General features: G+C 49.3%; 1 protein-coding gene across 1 annotated transcript; it reads right to left on the bottom strand.

The window, feature by feature from the left end:
- Window positions 1–228: 228 nt before the first annotated feature.
- LOC139360189 (putative uncharacterized protein CCDC28A-AS1) lies at window positions 229–2782 on the bottom strand. The gene is made up of 4 exons (XM_071086177.1): window positions 2760–2782; window positions 2198–2319; window positions 1848–1903; window positions 229–279 (listed from the first exon to the last, which is right to left on the bottom strand). Exons 1-4 carry the CDS (start codon window positions 2780–2782, stop codon window positions 229–231), a joined length of 252 nt encoding a protein of 83 aa, XP_070942278.1.
- Between the last annotated feature and the right edge of the window lie 9931 nt (window positions 2783–12713).

Raw genomic sequence — 12713 nt, 5'->3', positions numbered from 1 at the left:
GCGTTGCGCCAACGGAAGTTCAGCCCTCCGGCCGTCACGGGCCTGCAAAGCCGTCGTTCAGGACCACGTGCAGAGGACAGAGAAGCTAGGCGACCAATGAGAACAGAGGTTGGAGCACAGTAGGTAACGGGATTGGATAACGGACAGAACCAAGGGGCGTAACCCAGATACTCTAATGGGAGGTTATGGGAGGTGAAAGGGAAAGGTGGGAGGAGACGAACAGAGGCGCTAAGAGAGTGAAGGGGTGGAGCTTAAGGGAAAGAGGCGGGACATAGACCGCTACAAGACAAGGGGATATAAGTAGGGCAGAACATTGGATACCGCAGAAAAGAAGGCCAATCAGTCAACGCAAGGGGCGAGTCATTGACAGCCTCTCTCGCTCAGGAGGAGGGGCTTAAAGTAGAGATGCAAGACACTGGATACCACAAGAGAAGCGCCTCAAGGTAGGGAGCAGGCATTGGCCATTACAAGAGGCGGGGCTTCAGCGGGAACGTCGGCCATTGGCTATCGAAAGAAGAGCGATACAACATAAAACAGGGACGGGAGATTGCCAGCTCGAGGGGGCGGGGCTTAGAGGAAGGGGCAGGCTCTCGGGGAGCTCTTAGGATAAACAGTAGCAAAATGCACAGAATAGTTATTTCTTCACTTAGTTAAAAACTTACTGAGTACCTACTATATGCCAGGGCCGCCAAACGCCCCACAGACATATTCATTCAAGAAAAATGTACTGAATACCGTGGGGCCAAGGCGCTTGATTGTCCTGGGCTTTCAGTCTCTGCACTTGGAAAATGGGGCCCATGATGGTTCCGATCTTACAAGATCTTATAGGATTGTGAGGACCCTGCTCTAGACTGAGCCGGGCAACAGGAAATACAGGAAGTATTAGAAGCTATAACTCGGCCGGGCGCGGTGGCTCAGGCCTGTAATCCCAGCACTTTGGGAGGACGAAGCGGGCGGATCACGAGGTCAGGAGTTCCAGACCAGCCTGGCCAACATGGTGAAACCCCGTCTCTACTAAAAATACGAAAATTAGCCGGGCGTGGTGGCCGCTCACCTATACCAGCTACTCGGGAGGCTGAGGCAGGAGAATCACTTGAACCCAGAAGGTGGGGGTTACAGTAAGCCGAGATCGCGCCACTGCACTCCAGCCTGGGCGACAGAGCGGGGGAAAAAAAAACAGAAGAAGCTATAACTCTACCTTCCAGGAATCAAGTATACCAGGGCCAAGAAATGTTAACTTTTTAAATTCGTTGATGTTGTTATGTTTTGTTTTGCTTTTTTTTTTTTTTTTTTTGTAATTAGGATCCATGGTAAGAACTAAAAAGAACCAGGGTGCTTGAGGAAAAAAAGCTGAATAATGGAGACGACTTCTCTCCTGGGGGATCACAGAGGGTTACTGGATGAAGTCAGTTTAACCAGACACTGGGAGGATGAACAGAAGTTGGACGCTATAGTGAGGCGAGCCCTGGGAGGGCATGAGGAGCACAGGGAAGAGCAAAAACAAGCATCTGATCCTTACTTAAGGTCAGGAGTACTAGACCAGCCTGGCCAATTTGGTGAAAGCCCATCTCTAGAAAAAATACAAAACTTAGCCAGGCGTGGTGGTGGTGCCTATAGTCCTAGCTACTTGGGAGGCTGAGGCAGGAGAATCACTTGAACCTGGGAGGCAGAGGTTGCAGTGAGCCGAGACCGCGCCACTGCACTGCAACTTGGGTGACAGAGCGAGACTTCGTTTCAAAAAACAAGACCAGGCGCGGTGATTCACGCCTGTAATCCCAATACTTTGGGAGGCCGAGGTGGGTGGATCACTTGAGGTCAGGAGTTCGAGACAACCCTGGCCAACATGGTAAAACCCCATCTCTACTAAAAATGCAAAAAATTAGCTGGGCGTGGTGGCGCGCACCTGTAATTCCAGCTACCCAAGAGACTGAGGCAGGAGAATCGCTTGAACCCGGAGGCAGCGGTTGCAGTGAGATGAGATCGTGCCACTGCACTCCAACTTGGGCGACAGAGAGAGATGGGACTTCGTCTCAAAAAACTAAATAAATAGCCGGGCGCGGTGGCTCACGCCTGTAATCCCAGCACTTTGGGAGGCCGAGGCGGGCGGATCACAAGGTCAGGAGATCGAGACCACGGTGAAACCCCGTCTCTACTAAAAATACAAAAAAAAAAATTAGCCGGGCGCGGTTGTGGGCACCTGTAGTCCCAGCTACTCGGGAGGCTGAGGCAGGAGAATGGCGTGAACCCGGGAGGCGGAGCTTGCAGTGAGCCGAGATCGCGCCACTGCACTCCAGCCTGGGCGACAAAGCGAGACTCCGTCTCAAAAAAAAAAAAAAAAACCTAAATAAATAAATAAAATAAAAATTAAACATAGGCCAGGCGCCGCGGCTTACACGTGTAATCCCAGCACTTCGGGGGGCTGAGGCAGGCGGATCCCTTGAGGTCAAGAGTTTGAGACCAGCGTGGCCAACATGGTGAAGCTTTGTCTCTACTAAAAATACCAAAAATATTGGCCAGGTGTGATGGTGCATGCCTGCCATCCCAACTACTTGGGAAGCTGAGTCAGGAGGATTGCTTAAACCCGAGAGAGAGAGGTTGCAGTGAGCCGAGATTGTGCTAATGCACTCCAGCCTGGGCGACAGAGCAAGACTCTGTCTCAAAATAAGAACAAAAAGAAAAAACATAGACTTACCATATGACCCAGCAATTCCATTTCTAGCTGCTAGGGACTGAATTTTGTATCGTCCTCCCAAATGCACATGTGGAAGCACAGACCGCCCATGGATATGGCCTTTAAGGAGGCTGACCAGGCACAGTCACTGACACCTGTAATCCCAGCATTTTTGGAGGCCAAGGCAGGTGGATTACCTGAGGTTAGGAGCTTGAAGCTAGCCTGGCCAACATGGTAAAACCCTGTCTCTACTAAAAATACAAAAATTAACCTGAAGTGATGGTGCATGCCACCATTTTGGCCAGGCTGATCTTGAACTCCTGACCTCAGGTGATCTGCCCACCTTGGCCTCCCAAAGTGAACCACAGGCGTGATCCACTGGTGTGAGCCACCAAGCCCGGCCTGAGGTGTCTTTTTAGGATGATGCAAACTTTCCAAATTTAGATTGTGATGATGGTTGTACAATTCTGTAAATACGTTATAAACTTCATTGAATTATATACTAAAAGAAGTGAAATTGATGGTATGTTAATTACATATCAATAAAGCTGGGTGACCATGGTACCTGATGCCTGTAATCCTAGCACTTGAGGTGGGAGGATTGTTTGAAGGCAGGAGTTTGAGACCACCCTGGCCAGTATAGCAAGACTGTCCATACTAAAAATAAACAAACAGGAACTGGGTGTGCTGGCTCACGCCTGTAATCCCAGCACTTTGGAAGCCTGAGGCAGGTGGATCACGAGGTCAGGAGTTCAAAACCAGCCTGGCCAAGATGGTGAAACCCCATCTGTACTAAAAATACAAAAATTAGCCAGGCGTGGTGGCAGGCGCCTGTAATCCCAGCTACCCAGAAGGCTGAGGCAGGAATATTGCTTGAACCCAGGAGACGGAGGTTGCAGTGAGCCGAGATGGCACCACTGCACTTCAGCCTGGGCAGTAGAACGAGAATCTGTCTAAAAAAAAACATACATATATGTTTTTATATATAAAGATGTATTTACACATTTTTATATATTGTATATATATTATATATATATTTATATATTTTTTTATATACATATACACACAGCCTGGGCGCGGTGGCTCACACCTGTAATCCCAGCACTTTGGGAGGTCAAGGCTGGTAGATCACAAGGTCAGGAGTTCGAGACCAGCCTGACCAACATGGTGAAACCCCATCTCTACTAAAAATACTAAACAATTAGCTGGGTGTGGTGGCACACACCTGTAATCCCAGCTACTCAGGAGGCTGAGGCAGGAGAATCGCTTGAACCTGGGAGGCAGAAGTTGCAGTGAGCCAAGATCGTGCCACTGCACTCCAGCCTGGGCAACAGAGTGAGAATCCATCTCAAAACATAAAGAAACAAAGAAAGCCTTCTTTTTTTTTTTTTTTTTCCGAGACAGAGTCTTGCTCTCTTGCCCAGGATGGAGTGCAGTGTCATGATCTCGGCTCACTGCAACCTCTGCCTCCCGGATTCAAGTGACTCTCCCACCTCAGCCTCCTGAGTAGCTGGCACTACAGATGCCCACCACCACGCCCGGCTAATTTTTGTACTTTTTAGTAGAAACGGGGTTTCACCATATTGGCCAGGTGGTCTCGAACTCCTGAGCTTGCGATCTGCCTGCCTCGGCCTCCCAAAGCGCTGGGATTACAGGCGTGAGCCACCGCACTCAGCCAAAACCATTTTTTAAAAAAGATCCTTTAGCCTGCTACATTGAGAAGGGCTATAGTTAGAATTTCCAGTTAAAATTCAGTATGTCAAGTTACATCTGAAAAGCAGATATACACATCACATGATTTTCTTTGTTTTAGAGACAGGATCTCACTGTGTTGGCTAAGGTGATTGAGAACTCCTGAGCTCAAGAGATCCTTACACTTCTGTCTCCCAAAGTACTGGGATTAGAGGCATGAGCCACAACATCTGGCTGAATGATTTATTATTATAAATATCTCCCCATACAATTTTTATTTATTTATTTATTTTTATTTATTTATTTATTTTTTGAGACGGAGTCTCGCTCTGTCGCCCAGGCTGGAGTGCAGTATCATGATCTCAGCTCACTGCAAGCTCCACCTCCCAAGTTCACGCCATTCTCCTGCCTCAGCCTCCCGTAGTAACTCGGACTACAGGCGCCCGCCACCACGTCAGCTAATTTTGTGTATTTTTAGTAGAGACAGGGTTTTACCATGTTAGGGAGGATGGTCTCGATCTTCTGACCTCGTGATCCACCCGCCTCAGTCTCCCAAAGTGCTGGGATTACAGGCGTGAGTCACCGCACCCGGCTTATTTATTTATTTTTTTTGAGACAGAGTCTTGCTCTGTCACCAGGCTGGACTGCAGTGGTGCGATTTTGGCTCACTGCAACCTCCACCTCCCGGGTTCAAGTGATTCCCCTGCCTCAGCCTCCCGAGTAGCTGGGACTACAGTGTGCACCACCACGCCCAGCTAATTTTTTGTAGAGATGGGGTTTCACCATGTTGGCCTCTCTGGATGGTCTCCATCTCCTAACCTCATGATCTGCCTGCTTCAGGCTCCCAAAGTGCTGGGATTACAGGCGTGAGCCACCGCGCCCGGCAGCAATTATTATTACTATTATTTTTTTTTTTGGAGATAGGCTCTTGCTCTCTTGACCAGGCTGGAATGCAGTGAAATGATCTCGGCTCACTGCAGCCTCTACCCTTCGGACTCAAGTAATCCTCCTGCCTCAGCGTCTTGAGTAGCTGGGACTACAGATATGTGCCACCACACCTGGCTAATTTTTAATTTTTTATAAAGACGGGGTCCCACTTTGTTACCCAGACTGGTCTCAAACTCCTGAACTCAAGCAGCCCTCCTGCCTCGACCTCCCAAAGTTCTGGAATTACAGGTATGAACCACCTTGCCCGGCCCTATGCAATTTTTTTTTTTTTTTTTTTTGAGAAGGAGTCTCACTATATCACCCAGGCTGGAGTGCAGTGGTGTAATCTTGGCTCACTACAGGCTTGACCTCCTGAGCTCAAGGAATCTTCCTGCCTCAGCCCCCACAAGTAGCTGGGACTAAAGATGTGTACCACCATGGCAGGCTAATTTTTTTTTTTTTTTTTTTTTTTTTTTTTTTGTAGAGATGGGATTTCACCATGTTGCCAAGGCTGGTGCAATTTTTCTTTTCCTTTTTTTTTTTTTTTTTTTGAGACGGAGTCTCGCTCTGTCGCCCAGGCTGGAGTGCAGTGGCGCGATCTCGGCTCACTGCAAGCTCCGCCTCCCGGGTTCACGCCATTCTCCTGCCTCAGCCTCCCGAGTAGCTGGGACTACAGGCGCCCACAACCGCGCCCAGCTAATTTTTTGTATTTTTAGTAGAGACGGGGTTTCACCGTGGTCTCGATCTCCTGACCTTGTGATCCGCCCACCTCGGCCTCCCAAAGTGCTGGGATTACAGGCGTGAGCCACCGCGCCCGGCTCTTTTTTTTTTTTTTTTGAGACAGAGTCTTACTCTATCGCCCAGGCTGGAGTGCAGTGGCGCGATCTCGGCTCACTGCAAGCTCCACCTCCTAGGTTCACGCCATTCTCCTGCCTCAGCCTCCCGAGTAGCTGGGACTACAGGCGCCTGCCACCACGCCCGGCTAATTTTTGTATTGTTAGTAGAGACGGAGTTTCATCATGTTGGCCAGCCTGATCTTGAATTCCCAACCTCAAGTGATCCGCCAGCGTCGGCCTCCCAAATTGCTGGGATTACAGGCATGAGCCACCGTGCCTGGCCTGCAATATGTTTTAAAAGCTATCTGTTACACAGGCTGCAACGTAGACGAACCTTAAGGACGTTATCCTCAATGAAATCAGCCAGACGTAAAAAGACAAGTATTGTCTTCTATGTGTCCACTTGTAGGAGGTCCCTAGAGTTGTCAAATTCTAGAGAGGAAAAGGAGACTAGAGGTTACTAGGGGTTGGAGGTAGTTATTACTTAATTAGGCGGAATTTACGTTTCACAAGATGAAATGTAATGATTGCTGTAAAGGTTGCACAACAATGTGAATGTTCCTGAGGCCACTGAACTGTACACTTAAAAGTGGTTAATGGGCTGGGCAGGGTGGCTCAAACCTGTAATCCCAGCACTTTGGGAGGCCGAGATGGGCAGATCACGAGGTCAAGAGATCGAGACCATCCTGGCTAACACAGTGAAACCCCGTCTCTACTAAAAAAATACAAAAAACTAGCCAGGTGTGGTGGCAGGTGCCTGTAGTCCCAGCTACTCGGGAGGCTGAGGCAGGAGAATGGCATAAACCCGGGAGGCGGAGCTTGCAGTGAGTAAACCCGGGAGGCGGAGCTTGCAGTGAGCCGAGATCTGGCCACCGCGCTCCAGCCTGGGCGACAGAGCGAGACTCCGTTTAAAAAAAGAAAAAAAAAAAGTGGTTAATGGCCGGGCACGGCGGCTCACACCTGTAATCCAAGCACTTTGGGAGTCTGAGGCAGGCAGATCACAAGGTCAGGAGATCGAGACCATCCTAACACAGTGAAACCCCATCTCTACTAAAAATACAAAAAATTAGCCAGGTATAGTGGTGGGCACTTGTGCCAGCTACTCAGGAAGCTGAGGCAGGAGAATGGCATGAACCCAGGAGGTAGAGGTTGCAGTGAACCGAGATCGCACCATTGCACTCCAGCCAGCCTGGGCAACACAGCAAGACTCCTTATCAAAAAAAAAAAAAAAGAAAGAAAGAAAGAAAGAAAGGCGGGACACGGTGGCTCACACCTGTAATCCCAGAACTTTGGGAGGCTGAGGCAGGTGGATCATGAAGTCAGGAGTTCTAGACCAGCCTGGCCAAGATGGTGAAACCCCAACTCTACTAAAAATACAAATATTAGCTGGGCATGGTGGCACATGCCTGTAATCCTAGCTACTCGGGAGGCTGAGGCAAGAGAATCACTTGAACTCGAGAGGCGGAGGTTGCAATGGTTAAGCCAGGTGCAACCTCCGCGCCCGGCCTATTTTGTTTTTTAGTATTATTATTTTTTGAGATGGAGTCTCGCTCTGTCGCCTAGGCTGGAGTGCCGTGGTTCAATCTTGGCTCACTACAATCTCCACCTCCCAAGTTCAAGCAATTCTCTGCCTCAGCCTCCCAAGTAGCTGGGACTACAGGTGCCTGCCACCACCCCAGGCTAATTTTTGTATTTTATTTCTAGTAGAGACAAATTTTCGTCATGTTGGCCAGGCTGGTCCTGAACTCCTGACCTCGTGATCCAACTGCCTCAGACTCCTAAAGTGCTAGGATTACGGGCGTGAGCCACCACGCCTGGCCTGTTATTTTTATTTTTTAGTAGAAACAAGGTCTCTGGCTGGGCGCGGTGGCTCAAGCCTGTAATCCCAGCACTTTGGGAGGCTGAGATGGGCGGATCACGAGGTCAGGAGATGGAGACCATCCTGGCTAACGCGGTGAAACCCCGTCTCTACTAAAAATACAAGAAAATTAGCTGGGCGTGGTGGTGGGCGCCTGTAGTCCCAGCTACTCGGGAGGCTGAGGCAGGAGAATGGCGTGAACCCGGCGGGGTGGAGCTTGCAGTGAGCTGAGATCGCGCCACTGCACTCCAGCCTAGGGCACAGAGCAAGACTCCGTCTCAAAAAAAAAAAAAAAAAAAAAAGAAACAAGGTCTCACTGACCAGGCGCGGTGGCTCACGCCTGTAATCCCAGCACTTTGGGAGGCCGAGGCGAGTGGATCACGAGGTCAGGAGATCGAGACCACCCTGGCTAACACATGAAACCCTGTTTCTACTAAAAATACAAAAAATTAGCCGGGCGTGGTGGTGGGCGCCTGTAGTCCCAGCTACTTGGGAGGCTGAGGCAGGAGAATGGCATGAAGCCGGGAGGCGGAGCTTGCAGTGAGCCGAGATCATGCCACTGCACTCCAGCCTGGGTGAGAGAGTGAGACTCTGTCTCAAAAAAAAAAAAGAAAGAAAAGAAACAAGGTCTCACTATGTTACCGATCCTGGTCTTGAACATCAGGGCCCAAGCATTCCTCCTCCCTTGGCCCCCCAATGTCCTGGGATTACAGGAGTGAGCCACTGTGCATGGTTGAATAAGTTTTTAAAAATTACCCAGAGGTTGGGTGCGGTGGCTCACACCTGTAATCCTAGCACTTTGGGAGGCTGAAACAGGTGGATCACCTGAGGTTGGGAGTTCAAGACCAGCCTGACCAACATGGAGAAGCCCCGTGTCTACTAAAAATACAAAAAAGTAGCTAGGCGTGGTGGCAGGTGCCTGTAATCCCAGCTACTCGGGAGACTAAGGCAGGAGAATCCGGGAGATGGAGGTTGTGGTGAGCTGAGATTGCACCACCGCACTCCAGCCCAGGCAATAAGAGCGAAATTCCGTCTCAAAAAACAAAACAAAACAAAAAAAATTAGCTGGGTGTGGTGGCACATGCCTGCAGTCCCAGCTTCTTGGGAGGCTGAGTGGGGAGGATTGCTTGAGCCCAGAAGGGGTTCTAGGCTACAGTGAGCCATGATTTTGCCACTGCACTCCAGCCTGGGGAGGAGAGTGAGACCCTGTCTAAATAAATAAATAAATAAATAAAATACAATAAAATAAGAAAAAAGGAAAAGAAATATCCTCCCAAAGTGCTGGGATTACTGGCGTGAGCCACCGACAGCTCCTGGCAGAAATGTTGAATTATTCCATTTCATAACTTCATCCGACATGAGGAAGATAGTCAAGGAGAGTGTCATGGTGGAAGATGATTGAGGTAAGACAGATGAAGAGAAGTCCCTTCTAGTAAAGGAGAATGCCTAGGCAAAGGCGCAGAGGTGAGCTGGAAATAATTCCAGGTAACTGAGGCAGAGGTGGAAACGTGGGCAATAACAAGAAAAGAGGTTTCTGAAACCCCCAGAATACTTAGAACCTGAAATAGAAATTTATTAGGGCCTGTTAATGTTAGGACCTCCTTAGACCAGGCTGAGGGGCCCCATAGGATTTTATTCTTGGAGAAGTGGGGTGGGTCTCTGCCACTTTCTTTTTTTTTCTTTTGGTTTTTTTTTTGAGATAGAGTCTCGCTCTGTTGCCCAGGCTGGAGTGCAGTGGCAAGATCTCACTCACTGCAAGCTCCGCTTCCCAGGTTCACACCATTCTCCTGCGTCAGCCTCCCGAGTAGCTGGCACTATAAACACCCACCACTGCGCCCTGCTAATTTTTTTTGTATTTTTAGTAGAGATGGGGTTTCACTGTGTTAGCCAGGATGGTCTCAATCTCCTGATCTTGTGATCCGCCCGTCTCGGCCTCCCAAAGTGCTGGGATTACAGGTGTGAGCCACTGCACCTGGCCAGGTCTCTGCCACTTTCTAGCTGTGTGACTTTGGCCCAGTGTTGTACCTTTATTTCAGTTATAGGGTATACAATTCCTTATTCACAACAATGAGCTGTAATTTTCTTTTCTTTTCTTTTTTTTTTTTTTTTTTTGAGACGGAGTCATGCTCTGTCACCCAGGCTGGAGTGCAGTGGCCGGATCTCAGCTCACTGCAAGCTCCGCCTCCCGGGTTCACGCCATTCTCCCGCCTCAGCCTCCCAAGTAGCTGGGACTACAGGCGCCCGCCACTTCGCCCGGCTAGTTTTTTGTATTTTTTAGTAGAGACGGGGTTTCACCATGTTAGCCAGGATGGTCTCGATCTCCTGACCTCGTGATCCGCCCGTCTCGGCCTCCCAAAGTGCTGGGATTACAGGCTTGAGCCACCGCCTTTTCTTTTCTTTTCTGAGACGGAGTCTTACTCTGTCGCCCAGGCTGGAGTGCAGTGATGCAATCTTGGCTCACTGCAACCTCCACTTCCCTGATTCAAGCAATTCTCCTGCCTCAGCCTCCTGAGGAGCTGGGACTACAGGCACGTGCCACCATGCACAGCTAGTTTTTGTATTTTTAGTAGAGACAGGGTTTCACCATATTGGCCAGGATGGTTTCGATCTCTTGACCTCATGATCTGCCTGCCTTGGCCTCCCAAAGTCCTGGGATTACAGGCGTGAGCCACTGTGTCCACCCTTTTTTTTTTTTTTTTTTTTTTTTTTTTTTTTAAGACATGATCTTGCTCTGTCACCCAGCCCCTTCCGAGGTGGCTGCTGTATGCGGCTGTTGGCGGGAGGCCTCAGTTCCTCACCACGTGGGCCTCTCCGTGGAGCTGCTTGAGCTTCCTCCCATCATGGCGGATGGCTTTCCCCAGGTGAGTGAGCCCAGAGAAAGAGCAAAGAGGAAGCATCAGTGAATTTTATGTCCTAGTTTCAGAAGTCCCACATTGTTGCTTCTGCCTTATTCTATTGTTAAAAATGAGTCACAAAGTCTAGCTGACAATCAAAGAGAGAAGAAATAGACTTTGCCTTTCTTTTTTATCTTTTTTCTTCCTTTTTTATTTTTTATTTGTTAAGATAAGATCTCACTCTGTCACCCAGGCTGTAGTGCAGTGGCAGGATCACAGCTCCCTGCAACATTAACCTCCTAGGCTCAAGTGATCCTCCCACCGCCCACTCCCTAGTAGCTGGGGCTGCAGGTGTGCACCACCACACCGGCGTAATATTTTGTATTTTTTGTAGAGAAGAGGTCTCACCGTGTTGCCGATTATGGCCTCAAACTCATGAGTTTGGCCAGGCATGGTCAATCACACCTGTAATCCCAGCACTTTGGGAGGCCAAGGCAGGCAGATCACTTGAGGTGAGGAGTTGGAGACCAGCCTGGCCAACATGGTGAAATCCTACCTCTACTAAAAATACAAAAATTAGCTGGGTGTGGTGGTGAACACCTGTAATCCCACCTACCTGGGGGGCTGAGGCAGGAGAATTGCTTGAAACTGGGAGGTGGAGGTTGTGGTGAGCCAAGATCGCAGGCACCACTGAACTCTAGCCTGGGAAACAGAGCAAGACTCCGTCTCAAAAACAACAACAACAACTCATGAGCTTAAGCAATCTGCCTGCCTCAGCCTCCCAAAGTGCTGGGATTATAGGCATGAGTCACTGATTCCAGCCTGTCGTTTTCCATATAAAATATTAAGAAATGATGAAAAGAGTCTGGGCACAGTGGCTCATGCCTGTAATCCCAGCACTTTGGGAGGCTGAGGCAGGTGGGTCACTTGAGGTCAGGAATTTGAGACCAGCCTCGCCAAGATGGTGAAAACCCGTCTCTACTAAAAATACAAAAATCAGCTGGGCATGGTGGAGCATACCTGTAATCCCAGGTACTCAGGAGGCTGAGGCACGAAACTCGCTTGAACCTGGGAGGCGGAGGTTGCAGTGAGCCTACATCACACCACTGCACTCCACCCTGGGCGACAGAGTAAGACTCTGTCTCAAGGCCGGGCGCAGTGGCTCAAGCTTGTAATCCCAGCACTTTGGGAGGCCGAGACGGGCGGATCACGAGGTCAGGAGATCGAGACCATCCTGGCTAACACGGTGAAACCCCGTCTCTACTGAAAAATACAAAAAAAACTAGCCGGGCGAGGTGGCGGGCGCCTGTAGTCCCAGGTACTCGGGAGGCTGAGGCAGGAGAATGGCATGAACCCGGGAGGCGGAGCTTGCAGTGAGCTGAGATCCGGCCACTGCACAGAGCGAGACTCCGTCTCAAAAAAAAAAAAAAAAAAAGAATTAAAAAAAAAAAAAAGACTGTCTCAAAAAAAAAAAAAAAAAAGCAACAACAAAGAAAAGAGTAGTACAACCAACTCAGTATGTTCTTTTTTTTTTTTTTTTGGAGTGCAATGGCGCAATCTCAACTCACTGCAACCTCCACCTCCTGAGTTCAAGCGATTCTCCTACCTCAGCCTCTCAAGTAGCTGGGATTACTGGCGCACACCACCACATCTGGCTACTTTTTGGATTTTTAGTAGAGATGGGGTTTTGTTATGTTGGCTGGGTCGGTCTTGAACTTCTGACCTCAAGTAATCCACCCGCCTTGGCCTCCCAAAGTGCTGGGATTATAGGTGTGAGCCACTGTGCCCAGCCCAATTTTTTTTCCTCTTTTAATAAGACAGGGTCTGGCTCTTTGCCCAGGCTGGAGTGTAGTGGTGTGATCATAGCTCACTGCAGCCTCAAACTCCTGGGCTAA

This window comes from Macaca nemestrina, chromosome 20 (genome assembly GCF_043159975.1).
Source record: "Macaca nemestrina isolate mMacNem1 chromosome 20, mMacNem.hap1, whole genome shotgun sequence".
Lineage (NCBI taxonomy): Eukaryota > Metazoa > Chordata > Mammalia > Primates > Cercopithecidae > Macaca > Macaca nemestrina.
The sequence above is the reverse complement of the archived record's forward strand: the minus strand, read 5'-3'. Positions and strand labels throughout refer to the sequence as shown.